Below are 27954 nucleotides of genomic sequence, written 5' to 3' on the forward strand. Positions count from 1 at the left end.
AGTCATATATACTCAAATAAGACTTTAAAATCTGAAGTTACATGTACATAAAAAATGCACATATATTCATTCACATCCATTACTATACTAAACAGTCATTCAGCACAAAAAAGAAATCGTTAACATAAAATGTGTTAATAACTACACCTCTTACATAGTCAAACCAATTCTGTTCTGTTCCTTTCCTCTCAGTTTAGATACCCTATACATAAAACTACCAGTGATGAGCAGGATTCTCACCGTCACTGCCTTCCTAATTTAGAAGTCAGGTGTCTAGGCCTGGCCCTCAAAGACAGGGCTGACAGATCCCATGCTTTATACCCACAGCTTGTCACTGTGCACCCACATGGTACATCAACCTCTTGGCAATTTTTAAAACTCTTCTCCTACCTCCAAATGGGTGCACAGAACATGTGGATTGCACCCAATGTACACTAGTGGTCTGGATTGTACCCAAAGTGTCTTTACTCAAATATAGGGTATTTGGGTGTCTCCAGCACAAGTGGAGGAGCTCTATTTCTCAGCTTGTCGTTTTCTGGAAGTGAGATAATACTTCTTGCGTCCTGATGTTGGTTCCCCTATTTAGAGCACAATTTTGAGAATTTAAGGCAGAGTTTTAAAATGGGCAGCTCAGAGTCATGTAGGACACAAAGATGTTTTATGTTGTGTCTACATAGTATCTTTAAACAAATTATGTCAGGATTTACACATTGGACAGCTTCACATAAAATCTAGACTTTGAGACTCTTCCTCAAAATTTAAAAATGCAATAAGCTGGGACCCTAATCCCATGGTTACTAACAATTTCAGTGCACTAAGCTGTGTCCTCAGTGTACGCAGGTACCAACCTGGGCCCCTAATCCCATGGTTACTAACAATTTCAGTGCACTAAGCTGTGTCCTCAGTGTACGCAGGGGGCATGTCCTCTAGCTTGCTCAAGCCTCTTCCACTTCCTAAGGATCCCTGACATAAACCCACATTATTTTAATAAGAATCCATGTCTTTATGGTACAAGTTCACATATTTTATCTGATAAAGGCTACAAGGAAAAATGGGAAGTAGCGATTTCTGTGTATGGAGTACAGAAGGCTCATATCTGCCTAATATACAAAGTCAGTTTGTGCCAGAAGTTGTACCAGGCACTGTGCCCACTTAGTATCTGCCTGGCTCCTTGGGACCTTTGTCCTTAGCAACTCTTATCAGAAGAACAATGGATAATATGGTGTGATAAACAATTAAAAACACATAAAAGGGGATCAAAGTCTCTCAATAGAGAGTTTTATAAAAACTAATCAGTGTCTCTCATCTACTTTCGCCCACTTTATCTGCATTTCTCTCGTCTGGAACCCTTCAGGCCATCCCTCCGCCATTCCCACTCCCTTTCTTCTTGCAGATGGTAGTGGGGTGAAAAGACTTTGATTCAGAGAAGGGCCTACTCCCCACTTCTGCAAACTCAGGCAACTTATCTAAACTTTCTCTGTCTGGTGTCTGAGTTCCCACATCCATTAAATCACAATGAGAACAGAGACCTCAACAGCTTATCAAGAGAAATAAATTATCTTTAAAAAAAAACAATCGTGACATGAGTTTCAGGTCTCCCAGTTCTTCACCAGAAGATAAGGAAAGTCATCATTTTATGTTGTTCTTGCAAAACCCCAAATTAACAAATAGTCTGGTCCTTGAAAGAAAAAAAGCTAAAAAGACACAGAGAAGTTTTAACTGGAGATGACAGTACACTCAACCAACAGAAAAAGTACACACTTGGAACGGACACCTTTTAGAGCCACATAGTCTTTGAACAGCACATACCGCTACTGAGACTGGAAACCCCCAGAGACTGAGCCGAGAGCAGGGTCAGACGGTGCTCAGCGTCCTGGATATAAGCCATTGTGGTCATCGGATAGACATTTGCTTGCAGAGGCAATTTTCTCATTGTCACTCTAGGTTGAATCTATAAAAGGTGATTATTTACATATGTACGTTAAAAATGTAGTGTTAGCACACATGACTCTCCTTCCAGAGAGAAAAAGACACAGCTTCCTTTTTGTTCAAGGGAGGAAATAATTAAAAAATTAAAACACTCTTTAAAACAGTATGAAGGAAAAACACAAGGATCTTAGAAGACAATTTTTAAGTGAGAAAGGCAGAACTTGTCCAGATTTTAAAAATAGGCATTTTTACTTAAATTCAGAATAGAAATGCTTAACAAAAGTCTTCTGGCTCTCCAATATTTGCATAAAACAAATTATAAAGGTATTAAGCATTCATTTCTCATCTAAATCTAACACACGGCTTTTGAAATGAATGCGAAGCATAATAGCCCTCTATCCCCTTTCAAGAAATATCTCTTATTCTTGAATCAGTTTTAATAAATACCACAGATCTCCCCACCAAATCCTCTAACATATTACTTTATAATCAAATGCATACTACGTATTTATGTTTAAAACCATTCAATGCTTATTCTTTTTGATTAGTTTCAATGCAGATAGTTCTAAATTCCAATTTCTTGTAGCTTAGTACCTGAATTAACTCTAACCTTACTTTTTGAGAGAGACTGTCGCTAACTCCAAAACCAATTTGGGTCACAGTGACTAACTTCAGGGCCCTGCTACCGGTGAATCCTTATTACAGCACATAAAAATGCCATCTCTTCATTTAAACTCACAAAAGGGTGAGGTGAAACTCAAGGAAAGGAAAGCTACAAAAGGTACACAAGATAACACAGTAGTTGATGTGTAGTAAGTGCCTGTTCACAAGAGGCATTGTTCTGAGCTATTTTACAAGTCTGCTTTTTAATCTTTCCAACAACATTGCAATGTCTCTCAATTTTACTGGTTGTACTAGGCTGAATAATGCACCTCCCCCCACCCCCACAATTCATGTCCACCCCCAACCTGTGAATGTGATCTTATTTTGAAATAGAGTCTCTGGAGACAAAGACAAGGTCATACTGCCTTTGGTTTGGCCTTAACTGAGTGACTGGCGTCTTTGTAAGAAGAGGGAAATTTGGACAGAGACAGAGGCACAGGGACAACACTCTGTGACAAGAGAGAGAGAGAATTCTTCATTTCTCCTTTCCAATCCTGATCTTCCCATTCCAACTAATTGGTATACGTAAACTTATAAAAAAGACATTTAAAACTGCCACAAATTGTGTTCTTACTCCTCCCCTACTTCCCACCTGTGGAGCTACATTTCTAGCTTTGTTTAAGTATTACTATTTCCAAAGTTTAAAAGTGACCCATTTTAAAAGAAATGTTTAGATTATAGACTTGAAAATAATATTTTCCTGTTTATTCAAACGTTTGAACCTCAAAAATAAAATACACATTTTTGGTTACTCATTTTTGTTAAGTTTTCTCATTCATTTGTACACCCACACACACAAATAATGAGATTTTAAGAAAACATTTTCTTTTGTATACAAGGAAAATGAATCACCATAAAGTCAAGGTTTCATTTGAAAACCACATGACCATAGTAGAATTAACATGTCAATTCAGAATGTATGCAGTAATTCTCATGCTTTAGAAAGGCTTAAATTTAACTTTTGGAGGATATTATAGAAAATTATTGCAATCTTTTTCACTCATCCCAGTTGAAAATCAAAGTAAAAGCATTTATTGTGAAATTATTTCTATTCATAGCCATAGGCAGAAAATTTTAAAACCATTCATGTTTCAAAGATACGTTCATATTTTTCACAGTATTATTTCAAAGACATGCTGTCACACACATATGCACAGAATACAGAGGTCTAGTTAACAAAGGAGCTCTGTTACACTGAAGAAATGATACTCTGAAAAAATTGTATGAATCGATTTTCTTACTACTATTTAAGACTATTTCATGAAAATGTTGATTAAATACACATCCACCCACATTTCTAATTAGATATATTTGTTTATGTTGTACATATATGTGTGTGTATATAAGTGTACGCATATACACACGTCAATAAAGAGAGGGGAAGAGTTTTCCTGAAATTTAAAAGAGCCTATTATTAGATCATACATTTTAAAATATATAAGGGTTAACCCAAATATGTATAGGCTAATTCTTGATGAGGAAAACAAAACACATAATCTATCAATCCTTAATTACCTTAATTACATTTCCTTTCTGGTGGATACATACACATATATTTTAGCATCAAGGTATTTTAATATGCATACTGGTCACCAAATCTCTCTTTAAATAAGTAAATCCTTACAAATAGATGTTCTAAAAAATGGTCTCTCGAATATTTGTTCTAACTTTGGATATCTGTTTGAATATGGAGCCTGAAACTATGTGTCAAAATTCAGTTTTATATTTTTTTCGTACTAACTGTCCCATTATCATATGTAAAAATAACACACTAATGCAACTATTACTTAGACATTTTAAAGGAAAATTACCTGGTATCCATTTAGATCAGTATAAAATCTATTTTGACTTTTTATATCAGAAGAAATTCTCATTGCAATTTCACGATTATATACTTTTCGGATGTCCACAATATTGGAAATTTCCACAGACTGTCCTTCTATTCCTAAATTAAAAAAAAAAATACACAATAAAAAAATTAATTGCCCCACATTTCATAACTGCACTGTATAGAACTTCAAAGATTATATACATTTTCCTGTTTTTTACTTCCTGTCTTACCATCGCTCATATACTAAATGGTATCACAATTTAATTTTCTTTATACTATCCATCAGAGGATAGATAATATATATTCAGGGGCACAAACAGTTCAACAAAAGGATGAAAAGTTTGCTATGAGACAAATGCAGATGACATGTAACACGTAAACGATTCTCCAATGAGGTCTAGAGGGAAAAGAGAACATAAAATGAGAACAGACCAGACCCACCACAGGCCAGTCCACCTGTCCCTGTGTCACAGAGCTGTTCCAGCCTACTTCTCCACCATTCTCCCCTTACACACTAGAAACTGTTAGCCAATAAAATTGACATTCTGTTGGTTCAAGAGACAGTATAATATTGCCCACATCTATTTCTAAGAAAAGAGACAGGAGATCTAATGAGATGATTTATGGCTGAAAGTGATATTAACATATTAGTATTTGTGGATTACATTAATCTGGAGAGCTCCCCAGAAGTTAAATCAATTTTAGTTAAATTTGGTATCTCCTAGGACTCTGTTATAAAGCGATTCATTTTGCCCTCTCTGTTTAAAGCAGAGGACAGCTATGAGAAGTCCCTAATACATCAAAACTTTTTTTTTTGATAAGCCTAAACTGTTTATTACAGTAGAACCCGTGTAGACTGACCACTCAAGGGTGGTTTGTTAACTAGTCAGCACATGGAAGTGGAACATCAGGAACTAAGTCTATTGTACTGATCTGTAATGTGGTGCACGTCTGGGCTATTAAAGTGGAGGTGGTCAGTGTAGGGAGGTGGTCAGTTATGGATGTTCTGTATTTCCCATTTGTCACTCTTACCCTAAATGTATCTGCAGGTCCTCAGTGAGGCCTTGAATCCATTTCAGAGATGGAGAGAGGAGTTCGGAAATCCAGCAATCAATACAGATGGAGTACGTGTGAAAGTTATTACAGGATCGTCAAAGTGGCCATAAGAAGAAAGACTGGCCCTACCCTACTTCATAAAGATGGTGCTTTCTGAGTTTCCTAGAGCCCTGGTAACTTACCTCTAGTTTTATTTTGCTTACCATCCTCTACCCACAGCTCACACACGATCTGTCACTCTGGGCTGATAATAAACGTACTCTTTACACGAAAAGGAATGTGTACAAAAAGGGCCAGAAGCGAATGAGGAAGACCTTTCTCCCAGGAGCCCAGAAGACTCCCCAGAGCTTATAGAAGGTGACAGCAAACAGATGAGAAGTTTGAATCTGTGGGGCTTGTGGAAAAGAATGGGAATGCAGTTAGTGTAGGCCCTATGGGTTTATATGAAAAGAACACTGGAAACTGGAAAATGGAGATAATGACATAGTGATGAATAACACTAAATGAGCAGAAGCCGCTAGTAATGAGACTTTCAGAATGCTCCCAGAACTACTTTCGGGCACACACTGCTCTTTCAACTCAACAAACTTAACTGGAGTTAGTGTTAGTTGCTATGTTCTTAAAACTAGTCTGAGTATAATCTCCTTGGGTGGCAAATGGAAGGATGTCTTTTTTTAAATAGACATAGTCTGAACCAATAACATCTCCCAGTTAAATATACAGTCATTTCCTTCTAAGAGTTACCAGAAGGACCTGCAAAGATAGATGATCCAAATATTTCTCCCACTATTGGGAAGTTAAAAAAAAATCACATAAACTGATGATAAACAATGGTATCTTTTTTGAGCTAGAAAATATACTAGTCTAAATGCAGACTTCCCTTTCAGTATGCTTACATTAACAATATTTTTATTAAACCAAAATGAAACACACACAGAATTTTAATGATAATAGACAAGCATCTACAAATGAACCAAAGACATCTGGAATGTAAAATGTGGTGACAAGGAGGACGGTACTCATGTAGCACTAGGGTGCATCACAGATGACAAGAAGCAAATTCTCATTACCAAAAGCACCTGTAGGGTTTTCAGTACAAGTACCGTTTTATGTTCTCCTCTCTCTAGATTAGATATTCTCTCAGGGGTCAACAGAACACATGAAATGAAATAAACTCTTAACAAAAGAACACATCATTAACTTCAATTCATGTATCTCCAGAAAACATTTACAAAGAACATGCTTCAAGGAAAAATTAATAATTTTACATTACCTCTAGCGATAATAAATTATAAATGATCTTTCTCAAGCTCAGTATTATACTCAGATCCTATTGTAGCAACAAATACTTAAAGCTCTTTAAAAGCCTCTATGTCCATTCATAATTCATTAAGATGTTAATTTCAATTCTGTGCCAGAACAGCTTTTAAAATAAGATCAAAATTAATATGCTTATTATGAACAAGCCCCCCAAACACCATAATGGTCATAAAAGCAGGGAGGTATCTGAGCTCTCAAAGATAATTTTTTTAAGAACAACATACTTGTGAGAGAGCAATCGAGGACTGCCAACTGTTCCTATCCTGTGTCAAGAATTTCCAGCTCTGTGCCCTTCCAAGGAAGCTCATGAGATAGAAGAGAGAACTTCGTGGGAAGCAGGGAAATAAACCAATGGTACCAAGCAGTCCATGAGATCTGACAATTAAGTTCACAAACTCATCCTAGGAAAAGCACAACAGACCTCAAAGCTGAATATCACGTCGCCTTCAAAGGACTCCCCTTGGGAAGCTATGCACAAATGCTGGTGTCTAGTCCATCCTTCAAAGCACTTTTGCCGTCTTTTTCTGAACACCACTCAACAGGACACCACCACATGTCGACATGAACACAGCTGTGAGACCCGCATAAACCAAGGTTATGAAACCTTACCGAGACGTTTGTACGGTGCTGCCAACATAAGCATGAAGTGGCAAGTTTGCAAACTTAATTGTCAGACCTCATAGAATGACAGCTCTGATGGCTAATTCAAAATTGCTTTGACAGGTGGACTAAGTACTTGGGTCAGTGTATAGCTTCCCAAGCAGAATACTTTGAAGGTGATTGCAATGATATTCAGCAACAAGGTATGTAGCATTTTCCTCGGATGAGTTACTGTCAGACCTTAGCCTGCAATATGTGGCAGCAGAAGTGTTCCTTTTTACCAAAGGTGTCCTGCCTGAGCAGGCATGGCCAGGGCTTTCTAAGCTTCTCTGATTTTTGATTCAATACAAGTGTTGTCCATAGGGAGAGGGCAGGGAGTGGGGTGATGCCATTCCCAGGTTTCAATAGAGAGAAATAAGTGCCCTCTTGATGCTAACACTTGGCCCCCTGGAGAGGAAAGAATGAAGGTTGTTTATCCTTTTTAACACAGGAGGTACAAGGTAGAATAGAGCTAGTCTGCAGGAGAGAACTGGTAGTAAAGAGGCCAAAAGAAGAGTCTTCTTGAAGGTCTCACTACACTGCTTCTCATAAACACATAGACTGTCTTACACGCCACCTTTGCATTACACTTTTTTTTTTTTTTTTTTTTTTTGAGACAGAGTCCCACTCTGCTGCCCAGGCATTAGCCTGGCTCACAGCAACCTTGAACTTCTGGGTTCAACCGATCCTCCTGCCTTAGCCTCCAGAGTAGCTGGGAGTACACCCTCTATAATGCCCAGGTAATTTTTCTGTTTTTAGTAGAGACAGGCTCTTGCTCTTGCTCAGACTCGTCTTGAACGCCTGAGCTTCATCCCACGTGAGCCTCCTAGAGTGCTGGGTTACAGGTGTGAGCCACTGCCTGGCCGCATTACATTACTTAACAACATTTTGGGCAGGTGGTAAGAGCTGGATTACTGTTAAAAGAAATAGTTAAGACGTGAAAGCCTTCATCAAGCAGAAGTTAGCTGACCAGAGAGGAAAGCAAACTGGGCTATGGATACAGTTTAAGTAGCCGGGAAGATGACAGAGTAAGGACTACTGTGGGCAAACACGTGCATGGCAGAATGCAGATTCCTCAGGGGCAGGGACCATGTCTCACTTGCCTTCCTGCACCCAGCAGATACTACAAATGTCTGCTGAGGGAAGGGCAGCAGCCATCTGGCAGTGACAGTACCCGACAGTTACTGATGCTCACTCGGTATCACAGTTTGCCACCTGCTTTACATACATAACAACACATTTCATCCGACCTTAAGCCTGAGAGGAAATCACTTGCCCAAGGTCATAAAACTGGAACATCCTCTCAAGCAGCAGACCGACTTTTAGAGAAAGTGGAAGTTACTTTGGAACCAAGGATTGGGTGAAGCCTTGTAGTAACTCTAAGTAGAGAGAAGACCTCCAGACTTTTTCTTTTTTTTTTAAAGAAGAAACGGCACTGAACTGATATTTCAAGTGTTGTAAGAACTATGAAACTGAGTGAAAAAACAGGCTTGCCAGGCCCCAGAATTTCTTGGAAACAACTCAAAACTCTCTTTTAAGATGGCACCCTCACTTTATAAATGTGAAGGACACACACTCTCACAGCTCCCTCTCACTGAACCTGCTGAGGAGGGCACAGGCATGAGCCCCGGGAGTCTGCAGCAGCCATTCTGCTGAGGGCAAAGGGCACCAAGGGGAAACATGCTACGCGTCCATCACCAGGAAAATGCACACATACAGTCGGTGCACACGTGCTGTGGAGCGCTGTGTGGCAAAGGGGAATGAGGCGGCCATCTGTCTCGGCAGAGAAAGATCTGATGACCACACTAAACGGAGCATCTGTAGAGCATCAGAGACTCTTTGCCCATCCTACGTAACAAACTCAGTTTTACACATTTCTACAGGTGTATGGTACGAACATGTGTGGGCATGTGCCTGTTTCTGATTTCTCTCTCCTCAGGAGTGGACAGGGACAAACACAGATGTCAGAGGGGCTTTATCTTTTGTCTGTATGGTGTGAAATTTCTGTCCAAAGAGTATACGGATATATTACCTGTATAGGTATTTATAAAAATAATTTTAAGCATCTCTGAAGGAAGAATATTTTCTAAGATAGAAGCAAGAAAAAAATAAAATAAAATGGGTCATTGTTAGGCGGCGGGTGAGGGGCACATCTCAACTGTGGGAGGACAGCAGCCTCAGGCTCACAGGGTTTTTACTGCCACTATCAAAGTGATACTGGTCTCCTTAGATCCTTCCCCCGCTGCGTGGATCAGGAGAGGGAACAAAGAAGAAAGGGCATCACCCTCCTGATTCTGTTGCTCGGCAGCAGTCTAAGGAAACTAAGGAGGGTGCTCCTTGGAGTGGGGAGAGAAAGACTCGGGGCATCCCCGACTCATGCCAGGTCTCAAAGACTCCGGAATACACATGGAAAGCCTGGGGTCCTATCTCTGAACAGCAACCGGCCATAGTCTTTGAAGACTCCCAGGTGTCATTTCCTTTGCACTATCTACAGTGAGATCTCTGCAAAGTCTATCTGGAACCACCCACCCAAACCTGATCTGCAGAATCTGAGTTAGCCCAACCTTCTCCACCTCTCCAGACTGTCATTATTCCAGCTATTCTGAAATGCAAAGTACACCTTTTCCAAGGGAGATACCTGGAATAATCAGGCAGCACTCTTGCCACACTCAGCCAGTTACAGGAGTGAGAGGCAACTGCTTAAGAGAAAGAACAAAAGCATCTCAGTCATACCCCAGCAGAAGTCCAGTATCTTATCAGCAGCACTTAATGTATGATTAGAACAGGAAGTCTAGATCAAGATGGGATAGTACCAACCAGCCCACACCCATCCAGGAAACTGAAAAGTGATGGTGTGAACCCCGAGAGAGGTATGTTAGTCTGCAAACAAAAGTTTAACTGAATCTGACATGTGATCTCCTATCATGTCATACAAATCCTCAAAAAACCCATCTAAGATTCAAAGCAAGGTCTTTAGCGAGTGTCCTAAAAATGCCAGCTTTGGAGCCAAGGGAACTTTTCTGTCTATCTAATTAATTGTGGCTCTCATCCCTTTCTCTCCCACCTGCGTCGGAGCAGATATGGGTGACAAAGCCATCACTTTGTAGAAGTAGGACAATAATTGCTGTCCCCTCCCCCCAAAAAGGGGGGGTTTCCGATTTTGAGTATTTGCCTCTCCAATTTTGGGAACATTTTGTTCTGTATTTAGCTCATCAAACACATAAAAATACCTATTCTATTATGTATTTATTTTTGTGACTTTGTTTTATTTGTGAACTTTATCCAATTTAATTTGGAGTTCACACTTACAGTTATTATCACTCTGCTTAGTTCAACACACATTTAAATGGAAGTTCTCACAACAGTGATAAATTATGTCAACATGCAAATACTGTTTCTATAAAGCAAATATTATCATGACTATATTTTTTTCAAAAACTGTGCTTGTATCTGCAAATACCAGAATAAAAATGGTAATAATTCCCACAACTGGATGACCTTTCCTCCATGTTGACTTACTCAACTTATCATCCATTATAAGATCTAATTTATCCTCCGAGGCACTGCTGATTTCTGGTTCTGTAAATGTTCATATTGATTATTTCTCCACAAGTGAAAATTTCAACATCTGCTTTTATGAATACAAATTTTAGTAAATTTCATTACAAGACACAAATTTAAGAACATGATGATACACCACTTTGGTCTATTTGTAAAACCCTACTAGACAAACAGCTATTATTACTTATCAATCACTTGTGAGTTAAGCAAAAGTGAGTTAAGCACTAGTGTACATTTAATAATTCTCACAATAATATCCAAAAGCAAATGTATATAATAGTATAGGAAAGGCATAGTATTTTGATCACACAGATGGCAAATTTGGGGTAAAGATTACAACAATAAAGTATGAGATACTTGAAGGCCTAATAACTGAAAGAAAGCAGTCTCCCCCCCACCCCCAGAATACTAGGGGGTATACATTTTTATACAGACTGAGTCAAAGGTGTAAGTGTACCCTCCACCCAGCTAGTGTGCACTGTACCCAACAGGTATGACTGACCCATCCCCACCTCCATCCTCCTCGCAGCTTGGTTTTCATGGAGATTTACTTCCACATGTGCACTGCAAGTGTTGATCAGTTAGTTCCAATCTGGTATTGAGTACAAGCGTTTGTTTCTCCATTCTTGTGACTTCACTTAGAAGAACGGTTTCCAGCTCCATCCAGATCATCTCAAAACATTAGATGGCCACTTTTTTTTTTTTTTAATTTGAGACAGAGTCTCACTCTGTTGCCCCAGGCTAGAAAGCTAGGGAGTCATAGCTCACAGCAACCTCAAACTCCTGGGCTCAGGCGATCCTCTTACCTCAGACTCTCAAGTACCTGAAACTACAGGCTGATTTTTTCTGTTTTTAGTAGAAACGAGGTCTCACTCTTTTAGATCATCATTTTTTTTGGCTGAGTAGTACTCCACAGTATGCGTATAACTAACACATTTTATTAATCCATTCATGTGTTGGTGGGCACTTGGGTTGTTTCCATGCCTTTGCAGTTGTGAATAGTGCTCTAAATAGAGAACCCACAGGATGGGAAAAAATATTTGCATGCTACACAACTGATAAAGACTGATACCCAGAATCTACAAAGAACTCAAGCAAATCAGCAGAGAAGGATCAAACAACATCATTGCAAAATGGGTAAAAACATGAATAGAAAGTTTGCGAATGAAAATAGTCTAATGACTAACAAATTCATGAAATAATGCTCAACATCTCTAATCATTAAGGAAATGCAAATCAAAACCACAATGAGATATTACCTAACTCCAATGAGAATGGTTTGCATTAAAAAGTCCTATAAACAACAAATGCTGGTGTGGATGTGGGAGAAAGGAACTCTACAGTGTTGGTGGATGGCAAACCCGCATGTCCTTATGAACTTATAGTGGACCCACCATTTGATCCAGCAATCCCACTGCTGGGTATATACCCCAAAGAAAAAAGATCACTTTGTAAAAAAGACGCCTGTATTGAAAGTTTATAGAAAGCTGTCTTTTTTTAAAAATTAAACATTGATTTTATCCAACAACGGGGCTTTATAAAAGCTCTGCTTTAGAGGAAACACATAACAACTACAACAGTTTTAAAAATAGATAAGGAACTAAAGTCCTCAAAACTGAAGGCACAGCTAATTTAGTTGTTAGGCAGTGGATCATTAAAAATAACTGATTAGAAGTAATGTTTGAAAATATATCATTCTGTGACTTATAACATTGAACTTAGAAGGAATGTGATGTATAGAATGATATTCCTAGAACAAAACTCCTTCCCTTAACAGCTAGTAAAGTGAGTGTTCTTTGCACTAATATTTATGAAAACAAAAATAAGAATAAAATCAATGCTAAAACATACCTCATTCTAGCATGAGTAGTCACCAATAGATATATTATTAAGAATAAAAATGGTACAATTGAGAGGAATGCTTATATTAAAATATATAAAATTATCAAAATAGTGATAAATACATTTTTTACCAATTGCATTTTTTTTGAGATAGGGTCTTGCTCTGTAGCCCACTGTACCCTCAAATTCTTAGGCTTAAGTGATCCTCCTAACCCAGCCTCCAGAGTAGCTGAGACTACAGATCGACAAGACCATACTTAACTAATTTTCTTCTGCTTCTTCTTCTTCTTTTTTTTTTTGTATAGACAAGGTCTCATTGTTGCTCAGGCTGGTCTTGAACTAGCCTAAAGCAACCCTCCCACCTTGCCATCCAAAAGTGCCAGGATCCTTTTATTTAAGTAATATTTTCATGAAGTATTATTAATGAGATAATAGTAGACTTTGATGTTCCTTTCCAATAAACTGTGAAAAATGAAAATTAAAAAAGTGCTAGGATTGCAGGCATAAGCCATGACACCCAATCCAGAAGAAATTTAATAATACTTAGAGTGCCTTAAGGTGATATATTTCTTAAGTTTTAATTTATGTATACATACACAAATGATTTTTTTAGAGAAGTAATGAAAGACTAATAACAATACTTTCAACTATAAAAATATTACATTAAGATAAAAATTTCTGTGTGGACTCAGCACCTGTGGCTCAAGCGGCTAAGGCGCCAGCCACATACACCTAAGGTAGCAGGTTCGAATCCAGCCCGGGCCCACCAAACAACAATGACGGCTGCAACCAAAAAATAGCCAGGCATTGTGGCAGGCGCCTGTGGTCCCAGCTACTCAGGAGGCTGAGGCAGGAGACTCGCTTGAGCCCAGGAGTTGGAGGTTGAGCCCAGGAGTTGCTGTGAGCTGTGATGCCATGGCACTCTACCCAGGGGGACAGCTTCAGGCTCTCTCTCAAAAAAAAAAAATTCTCTGGGGGGAGCAGAATGGAATTCTGAGTTTAAGGAGAAAATAATACTGTAAAATTTCTGACCGCTAAAGAGGCGCTAGTCCACGCCTTTTAAAAATGCATGATTTGGTATCAAATCACTACCCACTAGTTATGCTTAGTTTTAAATGACACTATTTAAAATATCCTGAAAAAAACATCCTTTACAACTATTTAAATGTATAAAGAAAAGCTAGATGTCAACTTAAAAATGCATGAGACAGAGTTCTTCAAATTCTTACAGAAATAGGGAATTTGACCTACCCAAAGCAAAGCCACTTCATGATTTGCAATATTTTTCCCCCTTTCCACCCATTCAAATGACATTTCTCCAAGACCGAGCACTTCCTTGCTTTTGCTAATCTCCTCCAGTCTCCCCCCAACCCCTCAATGGCCATTCTTTGTCTTATAACGTGTTGTACCGCTCATCTGGCCCACTCAGACTCTTTGGAAGACACGGCACCATGTGCCAGGCTCTGTGGATATTAACTCCTTTCAACATCCCTGTGAGGTTGGCTCTGTTACTGTTGCCATTACAGAAAAATGCAACCAAGGCCAAATGTGTAGTGACATACACAGGGTCAAACACTTACTAAGAAACAAGAATTCGTGGGGGCTGGAAAAAAAAACGAGGAAGACGGATTCTGGAGTTTCAGCTCTGAACCACCCCACGATCCCCTGTGTGTGCCATTCCTGTGCCCGTCATCTGACTTCATTTGTAGGGGATAATGTTTCCCTGCTAAGGAGCTATGCCTTCAACACAGCAGCTGCTCACAAACAGCCCCCAAGATAACCCCTGAGTTCTGAATTTGTGCAACCAGAATGTGTTTATCATCCCTTAAAATAACTTTCTCTTTCATGCCTGTAGGGAATAATCAGGTTCGACACATAGCAACTTATTTCAGTTTTTAAAAGTTCCAATTAACAGTAAAAAAATCCTTAAGCCGTCATTGCATATTATGATATTCCAAAAATGTTTTAATTACCTAAGACTGCCCTAGCCATAACTTACTTAATGCTTTTTACTCTTAAATCAAACTAAATATGGAATATAGCCTTAGGGAAAAAATGAGAGGTTGATTGAAAACCATTTTAATATCTTCATAAATCTTTTTATGGAAGTAAGAACTACTTCAGTAAAGCTCTAAGACCTTGTTTACAAGTGGGGTGGACTCCAGGGATGGAAGCCCCAGATTCAACTATCCTTAGAAGATGAATTTAACTACTTCTTGGTCTTTCGTGGTTTTGTTTTTTTTTTTTTTTTTTTAAATAACACAAATTTATTACTATATAGTTACAGAGGTCAGAAATATAAAATAGAACTCACTGGGTTGAAACTAGGTGATGGCACGCTTGCCTTCTCCAACTATTAGAGGCTGCCTGTATTTTTTGGCTCACATCCACTCCTAGTAATCGAATTATTCCAAATGCTACTTTTGTCCCACATCTTTTTCTCTACCTCCCTCTTTAATTCTTAAAGATTCATGTGATTACACTGGGCCAATATGGATAATCAGCACACTCTCCTTTATCTTAAGATCTGTAACTTATTTACATTCTGTAAAAAATGTCTCTTTTTCCATGTAAGGTAAAATACTCTCAGATTTGAGGAATCAAGAAGTAGACATTTTGGATGAAGGTAATTATTTTGACTATCATAGCCTGTAAAAAGAAAAAAAATCTATACTATTGCCTCTGTTGATTATTTTCTTAGCTGCACAAAAGCTTTTTAAATAATTAATTTATTTTTTATTGTTTGGGATTCATTGAGGGTACAAAAAATTAAGTTACACTGATTGCAGTTGTTAGGTAAAGCCCCTCTTGTAATTATGTCCCGCCCCCCCAAGAGGTGTGTCATACACCATGACCCTCCACTCACTTCCTTCCTCCCCTCTCCCCATCCCTCATTCCCCTACCCTACCCTTTGTATGTAAGGCAGTATCATCTACTGCCTTCATATCAGAATTGAGTACATTGGATTCTGAAACCTTTTCCACTTAAAACTAGAACCAGACAAGGAAGTCCATTATCATCACTATTATTCAACATAGTTCTGGAAGTTCTACCCAATGCAATTAACTAGGCAAGAGAAGGATAAAAAGGGCATCCAAATGGGGGTAGAGGAGCCAAACTCTCCCTCTTTGCTGATGATATGATCTTATACTTAGAAAACCCCAGAGACTCAACCACTAAAATCCTGGAAGTCATCAGGCAATACAGTGATGTCATTGATAAAATCAATGCCCACAAATCAGTAGCCTTTGTATATGCCAAAAACAGCCAAGTTGAGAATCAAGAACACAATTCCCTTCACAGTAGATTCAAAGAAAATGAAATACTTAGGAATATACCTAGCAAAAGAAGTGACAAGATCTTTTCAAAGAGAATTATGAAACCCTAAGAAAAGAAATTGCAGAAGGCACTAACAAATGCACTTGGCTGGGAAGAATCAATGTTGTTAAAATGTCTATTCTACCAAAAGCAATCTATAGATTCAGTGAAATCCCCATTAAAATACCAACATCATATTTTGAAGAACTGGAAAAAACAGTATGTCGTTTTGTATGGAACCAGAAAAATCCCATAGAGCTAAGGCAATTTGTAGTAATAAAAACAAAGCCTGAGGCTTGACCCTACCAGACTTCAGGCTACATTACAAGTCTACAGTAATCAAAACAGCATGGTATTGGCACGAAAATAGAGACACAGACATGGAACAGAATAGAAAACCAAGAGATGAAACCAGTTTCTACTTGCCACCTGATCTTTGATAAACCAAACAAAAGCCTACAGTGGGGAAAAGAACTCTTATTCAACAAACTGTGCTGGGAGAACAGGATAATCCTATGTAAAAGCCTGAAACTTGACCCATACCTTTCACTCCTTACAAAAATTGACTCAAGATGGATAAGAGACTTCAATCAAAGACATGAAACAATAAAAATCTTAGAAGAAAGTGTGGGGAAAACTCTTGACAATGTGGGACTGGGCTTCAGTGGCCATTTCAAGAACAACAAAAGTTAACAAATGGGACTTAATTAAGCTGAAAAACTTCTGCACAGCTAAGGACACAACAAGTAAACCAAACGACAGTTTTCAGAATGAGAAAAGATAAACTGCTGGTATCAATCTGACAAAGGGTTGAAAACTATAAAAGACTCTGAAAAGTTTAAAGAATCTACAGAGAACTCAAATTAATCAACAGAAAAGGAGTAAACAATCCCATCTACTTCTGCCAAGAGATATGAACAGAACCTTCTATGATAAAGACAGACAAATGGCTAACAAACATTTGAAAAAATGCTCATTGTCCCTGATCATCAGAGAAATGCAAATCAAAACCTCCCTGAGATACCACCTAACCTCAATAACTCCCATCACAAAGTCTCAAAGCTGTAGATGCTGGTATGAATGTGGAGAGAAGGGAACAACACTGCTGTTGGGACCATAAAATAATATAACCTTTTTGGAAGGAAGTATGGGAATCCTCAAAGAACTCAAATTAGATATCTCATTTGATCCTACAATTCCATTAGCAGGCATCTACTCAGAAGAAAAAAAAAATCCTTTTATCATAAGGACATTTGCACTAGACTGTGTATTGCAGCTCAATTTACAATTGCCAAAATGTAGAAATAACCTAAATTCTACATTCCAGGAATGTAGAAATTCTTGTAAATACAGGAATGGATTAACAAGCTGTGGCATACATATACCATGGAATACTATTCAGCCATTAAAAAGATGGAGACTTTACATCTTTTGTAATAACCTGGATTGAGTTGGAATACACTTTTCTTAGTAAAGTATCACAAGAATGGAGAAGCAAGAATCCAATGTACTCAATTCTAATATGAAGGCAGTAGATGATCTTCTTGGTCATCTGGCTAAAATCAAGTGTAGAAAATAAATTTATACGAAGGGAGTCAAGCAAAAGAGATTTTATGTAATACTAAGTTTTATGAAGACTCTTTAATGGTTATACCCAATTGATTATCTAGGTTTTTTATTGATTAAGAAACTGAGGACCTAAGAAATTAAGGAGGAACTCAAAGTTACTCTAGTTTGTGTAGAGGCAAAATTAAGGATTTAGATCTCTAAATCCCAATATAATTCTCTAATTCCTAATGTGGTCCAGAAGAAGAGAATTCAAAAAGCTCACAGAAAATGTATATTATATAAAAACTATGCATGGATTTGAAAAAAACTCATACTACCTTCTTATAACATGTCTGAACAGGATCCGGCTTGATGCACTAAGAAAAATAGGCATCAACTTAAAACAGTCTCTATCAGAGCAACACGAATTCTGCTAAAATTGAAGCACAAATAGACATCAAATTTATAATGAACCTTGGGTAGAAAAATGGTGAAATTACTGAAGCTTTACAAAAAGTTCATGAGGACAATATTCCAAGGACACCAGGAGTTTTGTACATAGATACTTGTTTTTAAGAACCCATGAGATGGTGAAGGTGAGGCTCATAGTTAAAGAACACTCATGTCAGTTTGCAAGACACAAACCATCCATGCTCATGCCTTAATTGTAGGGAACTAATGAATAACAGTAGAAAAAACAGCCACTTCATAGACATCTCAACTAGTTCAGTTTACAGAATTCTGTCTGAAAAATTAAAGTTGAGCAAACTTCCCATTCAGGTGCCAAGACTGTTGCGCACAGACTAGCTGCAGGGTACGGCACAGCTTTCAATGGAAATTTTAATCAAGCGGGATCATGATCCTGAAGGATTTCTTCAAAGAACCATAACAGGAGATAAAATATGCCTTTACCAGCATAATCCAAAAGACAAGCAATCAAAGCAACGGCTACCAAGAGGTGGATGTGGTCCATTCAAAGGAAAAGTGGGCCAGTTAACAGCAAATGTCATGGCAATAGTTTTTTGGTGTGCTCATGGCATTTTGCTTGTTGATATTCTGGATGGTGTGTTTCGAGAAAAGTGGCCAAAACTTCAGCAGAAAGTGCCTGGGAAGTTGAACCAGGGAGTCCATCTCCATCACGATGATGCTCCTGCAATGCTCCCACTCATTCCTCTCACCAAAGACAATTTTGTGAGAGTTTCAGTGGGAAACGTTAGGCATACACCTTATAGTTCTCACTTAGCTCCTTCTTAGTTTTTTTTCCTAATCCTAAAAAATCTTCATAGAACACTAATTTTTCTTCCATTAATAATGTGAATAAGACCACACTGACCCTCAGTTCTTTGGGAATGGACTAAATGGCTGGTATCATGGCTTACAAAACTTCTTGAACTTGATGGAACTTGTGTTAAGAAATATATAAGTATTTTATATTTTTTTATTTTTACTTTTAAAATCCATTTTAACAGAAGCTTTTGCAGGTCTCATTGTATGTTTAATTTAGATGAAGCTCATTTGTACTCTCTCAAAGTCAAGAGTCATGTTTCAAATTCATTTAGGTTCATACACTCAAAATTGCTTGCAGAAAAACTAAGCAATTCTATCCAATTGCTAAATATAAGGAAAGGAAATTATTCAGCCGGTTCAGTCAAAGGAAGTCATTCCTTCCATGCTTTTTGATGGCAGTTCATTACATTTTACCTCCAGGCTACTTGCTTTCTTTTAGCAAGACCCATTACCTATAGTTTTAAAATATGTTGACAGAATATAGGGCACAAGTATTGCATTTAAGGTGTATCTCCTAAGGGTTAAAACGTGCTTTACACAAGTGTACTCATCTGCTCACAATCGCCTGCCTAGGAGAACATAGTACTGAGGGGAAATAAAACGTGAAAGTGTACAGTGTACACTGTAACAGATCTGGGGCCTAAACCTGTGCCAGTGAAAATGTACACAGGGCGTTGGTCACCCATAGCAACCTAATTCTTCAAAGTAACTGTTGGTGTCAAAAAACTAGAGCCCTGAAGTCCAATAATTAGAGCTCTGAAGACAAATAAAGCCCCAGTTAGCAATGTCACTTGCTGATCGGTACGTTACTGTGAGGTATGTACATTCTGTGAAGGTACAATCTCAAATACAGCACAGGGGAACAGGAGAACTCCCACTCAGACCATGTTCTACCTTCTAGTTCAAGATCAACAACAAAAAAACTCCTCAAACAGCCTGTTTGGTAATGTTTAAAGCTTCAACTCAATGAAAGATGATTACATTGCAAGAAAAATTAATTCCCACCTCTCTTACCTTTTCCCCCCAGAAAAATGTTATTTTCTACAAACTTAATAGAAATCATAAAATAGTTCCCCAAAAGCATTATTAAATTATGGGTGCTATAAAATGGATTTCTTATTTAACTTGACATAAGGCAAAGAATTATACTTCATTAGAAATCTCTGAATTGCTCTAATCTTGTAGAGCTTTTAAAAATAGTGAGCACAAGATTTCACCTTCTAATTTAATATTTCTAGAAACCTTTTAAATGCGATGCCTGAATGATAATGAAAAGAAAAACACAGTATTCTTTCAAAAGCTTAAATGATGTTAGGAAAGACAGAATCAACAGCGCTTTTAATCAGTTTTAGAACCCGGAGACAATGTACATAGAAAAACTAAAGTTAAATACCAAACCAAAAACAAAAGTAGGGTTGCACTTAATGGGCACAATGGTAGGGTGTGTGCGGAACACCTCTTGGGGGCAGCACACAATAAGAAGGAGTCTATCTAACAAACGCAAACATTGCAACCTATTTCATTGTACCCTCAAATTAACCTGAAATTAAAAGAAAAAATAAAGGTACGGTTGAACCAAGGCCGCTCAACTTAGTTTGTTTCAAAACCAATAATGACCAGTTTAGATACTTTGGGAGGTGTTGCTTGATTTTTACTCTCAATTTTGTTTTCTTCTGAAGCTTTATTTAGGCAAAAGGTACTTTAAGAAGAAAAAGGTCAAGAGTAGCTAAAATAGAAATTGAGGGATGTAAGAATTTTCTAAATGCTTTCATGACTTTAGTTTCTTTTTTTTTTAAAGATTGTATCAATAACCTTAATTTAGAAGGTTTAAAATAGATGTACAATAAAGACAATTTATCATATTAACTCATTTTGTTTCCTTACCTCTTACTGAAGACATAATATAATTAACTGGTTTAGCAACCTAATACAATTACAGCATATAATCAAAAAACATTAATAGTCTCTCTCCCTCAACCCCCATCTCATTCTGGATTGGAAATCTGGTACTAACAACAAACAGGCTCTTTCATTACTATTATTCTGAATAACCACATTTGGTCAACCTAAAGGGGGAAAATTAGCATACAGTAAAAAAATAGTAAGTTAAATTCAAGAATAAATATTTTTGTTATTCAAAAAAATACTACCGTATTTCCCTGAAAATAAGACACTGTCTTATGTTTATTTTTACTCAAGAAGATATACTAGGGCTTATTTTCAGGGGATGTCTTATTTTTATTAAGTATAATACAACAATCTACATTTATTCAAATACAGTTAAGTCATCTTCTTCTGGAAGTCATCCTCTAGAAGTCATCATCTTCTATTTAATCCCTACATGCCCCGGCGGCCGGGCAAGGCTGTGTACATAAGGCCAAGTGTAAGTGCGTGAATGCACTTAAGACAGAGTTAGGACACGAGCTTCACATGACAGGCCCTGCCCAGGGGCATCAGCCAGCCTCAGGAACGGGCATGCCACAGCACCCACACTCGCCATTGTACAGTGCAGGACTCCCATTGCATATTCACATGCCCCACCAGGCAGGGCACCTTGAGGCTAGGGGAAGAGGGGAAGGTCAGAAAGGAGCCATTGTTGGGTGTCCCTGGGCAGCATGTGACAGGCAGATGTGCACTGACACTGGGCGTGAGAGATGTGAGCAGCCTCCAGGTGTACAGCATGAGATGTGTGTGTGGTAGTGGTGTGTCTGCATGACCCGGAAGGGGGATGCATGTGAGATGAGTACATGACACACGCGTGGGCATATGCTCCTGTGGTGGTCATGTGCCTGAATCCAGGGGCCACCCCCTGTCCGGCTATGGCCCTTGGCCCTGCAGGCTTGGAGCCAGGCCCCTCAGATGTGCCCTACCCAGCAGGCACAGAAATGTTTGCATAAGGTCCTCCTCAGGCAGGAGCTCTGGGGGCCATGTCCCAAGCCCAGTGTGTGCATGCATACCTGTGTGTATGCAGGGCCCTGGCAGGGGCAGGAGGAAAGGTAGCATCACACACATACACATATACAGATGGGCTGGGTGTGGCCCAGGGTCCAGGCACTGTCTGCCTTGGGCGCTAGGGCAGAGTGTGAACAGGTAGCACTGCCAGCCTGGTCAGGCAGGCCATGGAGGGGTGGGAGTTTGGGCAGGGTCTGAAGGACCAGTGTTAAAGGTCAACTTCAGCTGATGGGGCCTGTCCAAGCAGCCCTTCCCGGTTTGGGGGAAGGGCCACTGTCTAGCTTCCACCTGTTCCTGGCGAGTGCCAAAGCTGGTAAGAATGTAGGCGTTTGGCCTGGCTGGTCTCAGCACTTGGCTTCAGATACGCTGCACTGCCACGCCCATCACTAGGTCTTATTATCAGAGTAGGGCTTATATTTAACGAATGCATAGAAATCCTGCTAGGGCTTTCTGGGTAATAAGACCTGGGTAGGTCTTATTTTTGGGGAAACACGATATTACTATTCTCCTGTATTTTGAAGTTCCTCAAACAACTTTTTATTGTTATTGAGCTCTGCTCTCTTTCTTCTCATTATGTCCATATCTAGGTGTCTATCCAGATGAACAAAAATCATTTTACAACAAAGATATTTGCACCAGAATGTTTACTGAGCCCAATTCACAACTGCCAAGAAGTGGAAGCAGCCTAAATGACCATCTACCCATAAATGAATAAACAAATTGTGATATAAATATACCATGGAATACTATGCAGCCATAAAAAGAGGGAGACTTTACATCTTTTATGTTTACCTGGATAGAGCTGGAACACATTCTTAGTAAAGTATCTCAAGAATGGAAAAAAAAGTATTCAGTGTACTCAATGCTATTATGAAACTGATATATAAACACTTACACATTTATAAAAATGAGAAAATACAAAGATAGTCCAGAAAGAAAGAGGAGAGAGGAGGGAAAAGAGAAGGGAGGATGAGGGTGAATGGAGGGACGGTATTTGGTGGGATCTCACTTAATGTACACAATGCAAGGGTACATTTCAAAACAGCTAGGAGTATATTATAAATGCCATGCCATTAAAATAAGTGAGGTGATGTTAATTAGTTTGATTTAAGCATTCCACATTGAGTATCAAATCATCACATTATACTCCATAAATGTATACAGTTATGATTTAACAAAAATTAAGTTAAAAAAATAAAATAAAATACTAACTAAAAGCCAATCCACAGAAGCTTGGTTAGAAGTTGGCTGAATTTCTCTTTGCATCTAATTAAAGTAACATTTTGTCTACGTGTTTTGGTCAATCATCTAGATGCCTGGGTTACAGGAGGCCAAAGTTTAGAACGGTAAAGAACTTTCAAAAGTTGGCACAGCATAACCAACCCCCCAAATACTGATTACCCTTTCAGGTAGTCAAACACTCCATAGACTTCACATCTCTCTTACAGACCTTGATTAGCAATTTCATTCAAACCCCAACGAACTAAGCTTATCTTTTCTGGGGGAAGTATGTTGAATGGGGCTCAAATGGAAACATAGGAATGTATACAGTTTCGAAGAAAACATTTCAGAGTATTCTGGTTTCTCCATCTCCTACCAACTAATTTCACGTTGGGGAAAAAAAAATTTAAAAATAAATTTCATGGAGAGAGAAAAAAGATATATATGTCACTTCAAGTTTTACATGCTAGTTTCAGGGTTAATCCAGGCAACTACAGTGAAACTCATCCCGAGAAGTACCCTAACTTCATATTATACTTACTTATGTCACTTTTTTTTTCAACATGTGCCAGAACACCAAGGAAAAGAAGACTAAATGGAAACATATGAGAAAGGAAAAGAAAAACGAAAGCACAGAAAAGAGGCAGAGAGGCACGGCAGCGACTAGACAAAGCCCAGAACTGGAAGGCCAGAGCCTGGTAAACCATAGTGGCCCTGTTCCTGCTATAGGGCTATTAGTCAGCTATCAGTCAGTTCACTGCCCAGAAGGGGACAAGAGGAGAGGCGAAAGGAAAAATGACAAGCATTTAGTTTTGGTGAGTCCAGTTGGTTGGAATAAGTGAACAGGCAAGTCAGAGTGTATTAATTTCCAGATCCACTGCTGAGATATGACGGCAGGCTAAGCTGCAGCCTCCAGCAGCAGGAGGGGCCGTCTACTGTATAGAGCCATCCTGTGATGTGCGAGCCAGCGTGAACTTGGAAGATGCAGCGACATCGACAGATGATTAAATAAAAGCAAAAGCAAGCAAATGTGCCTGATGGAGGGGTTACAGCTTTAGGATGAATTGCTTCCACATCTACTCTAACATGTAACTGATTAAAAACAACGGCAAATCAAACTTGATGACACAGGTCTGCTCCCAAGTGTGTGCCACACTGTACTCAAGGAAGAACTTTTCCACCAAAACACAATAAGTTTAAGCAAAATTAGGAATAGATAAGCATATCTTCTGCACAATAATGCTATTTTCAACCCATAAAATGAAACCTTTGGCGACAGCTGCAAATGTAACTTTAGCGTTCTCAGGGGTGTTAAATAATAGCTTATGCAAGAATATAAACAGATGGCCAAAAAAAAAAAAAGTTTCTGACTTCCCAGAGGTATTGGGAAAAGATTATTTCAAAACTACATGCTTTCCTGGAGGGAGCAAAGTGACTGCAGATAACTGCAGAAGTCACACTTAGGACACGTTAGTGTCTAGGATTATTTTTGCCACCTTTCAAAGACCTTTGACTTCTCAATTCAGCTTATGAATCATGAGTTATTCTGAAACACATCACATCATTACCTAGGAAGTTGAAAAACTACTGAAACTTGAAGTTCTAAAAAAGTTAAATAAGAAAGAAATTAGACTATGAAATTGAACTTCAGCTATCTAAGAAATTCCCTGAACATAGTTTCCTTTGCTCCCCCACAAGACCTGAAGATGAAACAGTGCCTGTCTACACATTTAGCCATCTGCTTGTGAAATGCTTTCCTTACTACATGCATGGAAATAATATTCTCTCCCTTTTCCTAATTTTTTCAACTTGGCTAATGAAAAGATAAAGTTAAGTAGCATTTTTGTGAAGTCCATTTCTAAGTAAGTTAATAACATGGTAAATGGCCTGGTTACTAGGATTACTTTGTGGTTGGAAAAGTCCACCATTCTAAAAACACTGAATTCAAAATGAACCAACCTAACTGTGAGTGTATGAGAGTGTCTGGGAAGCAGAGTCCCACCCAGACCCCACGGGGAGTCAGTACATGAGGTGTCGCTCATTAACCACAGCCTGATCTCACACTGTGCCAGGGAGAGAGCTGTCAACAAACAAAACTAGCTCAGAACATTCTTCTCTTAGAGTTACACTCCAGTGACATGGGCTGTTGTATTACACTCTACATCCACAGAGGGAGGCTGTGCGCGTGTGTTGAGTGTGACAGCCAGTGGGCCACTCATTGAAGGCCGTCGTATAGGACATGATTTCTATCTTATACAATCCAACAAAATACTATACTGTTTTCAGGTCTTGGAAGTAATGTTTCTAGTTAAGGAGATCACGAGTGAGATAAATACTCCAACAAAGAAAAGATATACAGAAGAAAAGAACATGTATATGTAGGGAGTGCCATGTTCTACAATTTTCAAAGAGTAAGCACGGCACAACCTCCATAGCTGGCCACTTCCCCACACTGACCGCCTTCCTACACTGCCCACCTCCCCCACTTCCCCACACTGACCGCCTTCCTACACTGCCCACCTCCCACACTGCTCACCTCCCCCACTTCCCCACACTGACCACCACCCCCACTTCCCCACGCTGATCAGTTCCCTACAATGACCACCTCCTTAAGCTAACCTAATTTTCACAGACCAGACATGTAGAGTAGGCCTCATTCCTTACGTGGACCACCTTCGTATGTTGACCAGTTTGTTATAATCCCTGGGATGGTCAATTTACAGAGCTTCTACTGTATTTTAAATCATCCTACAAATACGATGACAAATTTAGAAACGTATCTTCTCCAAGAACCAATTGTTAGCTTACTAAAGATGACACAAGAAATACAAGAATTCAAGAACCAGCATACGCATGTTTCATAACTGTATTTCTTTTTTTTCTTACCCTGTACATGGTACAGTCGGACTCTATGGATAACATGTTCAAAACTGCAAGTCACTTCAGAATAAATCCTTCCACGTGTCACTATGACCAAGGGCAGTTCATTGTAGACATAAGGCTGTGAGGAACAAATAACATTTTTAAGACAAATATTTTGGCTTTTACACTTAAGAAATGTTTATTATAGTTTCCAAAATGGCAAACACATATCACCTAATATTTGTAATTTTAAATAAACACCAAACCTTATAGGATATCCTCCTGCCTTTCTCTCATACGCTAGACATTCCTCCCAGCTCAAAATTTCTAATTAAAATCCTTCTATATTGTTCACACAGTTATTTATTAGAAAGAGCAATTGTTCTACCACAGTGACATTTTCCAGGCAAGGATTTATTACAACCGTGGCCTGGGAAGGTTCAAGGTTCCGGACAGGTGGCAAGGATGAGTGCAGGGAGTCATGTGAGCAAACAGAAAGCAGAATTCAGAAACGTAGATTAATCACAGTGAGGTTTACTAAGCTATAAAACATTCTGCCCTTTTACTTGAAAGAACTAGATGAATATAAAATTGAAGTAAATTTACAAACTTGAAAAAACTACCTAGATACCACTGGTAGTTTTTATTATTTAGAATATGAATTCAAGAAAATATGGAAATAAAGCATATAATTTATATGACATAGGAACAAATTTAAAGCATTTATGAGGAATTATATTTTTTAAATATTAGACACCTTAGCTCAACAATACCATAAAAAGTCAAGCTTGCGACATAAACTGCTTAAACAGTATAAGATTTTCAGAATTGTGCCATTTTCTTCCAAATTCACCTCTTTGACAAGAGAAAACTATTCTGGAGTTAACAAAATGCTTAGTAGTCTACAAAGGTCCAGTACGTAATTACGACACAGCTAGAAAACCCTCTCTAGCTGGGAGGGTGGGGCCTGGGCTCCTGCCTCTCTTTCACATGATAGACGCCCTCTTTCCCCGAGGTGTTTTTATTTTCTCTTTGTAAATATATGAAAATTATCTTTAACTTCTGACATTAGAGCTATTTAAAGAAAAAATAGCTTTAAAAAATCAGTTATAACAGTATTCATGCATAATATCCTATAACACAGTTACTTTTTTTTTTTTTATTGAATGGTAACTATGTACATTAATGCACTTCTGGGGTACAGTGTGGGGTTTTCACATGCAGTCTGAAACACTTCCATCAAACTGGTTAACATGGTTAATAGCCGTCATGTCATTTTCTTAGGTATTATTTTAAAACGTTCACATTCTACTCTTAGAAAGATTCACCTGTACCCTTGTAAGATAAACCTCAGACATGATCCCTCCAATCCCCCTCCCTCCACTCCTTCCCCTCTCCCTCCCCCCTCCCCGTATTCTTAGGCTGTTATTAGGTTATAACTTTCATAATGGAAGAAGCCCAAGTGCCCATCGATCCACGAATGGATCAACAAAATGTGGTATATGTACACCATAGAATACTATGCAGCCATAAAGAAAGATGGAGACTTTACATCCTTCATGTTCACAATAACAGTCCATCAAAACAAAATGCCTGCTCAAGGACAAAAGCTGGTGAGAACACACTGAAATGGCTTATACTTAGGATCCCTGGTTCATCTCTGGGATAACTAGGATGCGTGCTAGTTTGCCTTTAATTCCTCACTGATATCAGAAAAACACAAACAACTGACCACCATTAAAAACAAACAAACAAACAAAAAAACAGAGTCCTTAGTGTGGCCCACAAATCAAACTTTTGGTTAGCACATTTCCCTAAATTGTGGAACAAAAGTAACTTTTTTCAGGAGACAGGTCTCTAGGCAACAATACAATGAGAATAGTTAATTGATCTTGAGGTGGGGAAGCCTATAAAGGTATAAAACA

At 38.6% G+C, this 27954-nt stretch overlaps 1 protein-coding gene across 2 annotated transcripts in view; it reads right to left on the reverse strand.

The window, feature by feature from the left end:
• Nucleotides 1–27954, reverse strand: part of MAN2A1 (mannosidase alpha class 2A member 1) — a 186160-nt gene that overhangs the window by 21243 nt on the left and 136963 nt on the right. For both annotated transcript variants that reach the window (XM_003788924.3, XM_023512720.1), the window contains 3 exons: nucleotides 26054–26168; nucleotides 4404–4537; nucleotides 1810–1951 (listed from right to left, as the gene is read on the reverse strand). In XM_003788924.3, the coding sequence (XP_003788972.1) occupies nucleotides 1810–1951; nucleotides 4404–4537; nucleotides 26054–26168 (391 nt within the window). The remainder of the gene's footprint in view (nucleotides 1–1809; nucleotides 1952–4403; nucleotides 4538–26053; nucleotides 26169–27954) is intronic.

The sequence above is a fragment of the Otolemur garnettii genome, unplaced genomic scaffold, assembly GCF_000181295.1.
Source record: "Otolemur garnettii isolate 467f Iridium unplaced genomic scaffold, OtoGar3 scaffold00030, whole genome shotgun sequence".
Lineage (NCBI taxonomy): Eukaryota > Metazoa > Chordata > Mammalia > Primates > Galagidae > Otolemur > Otolemur garnettii.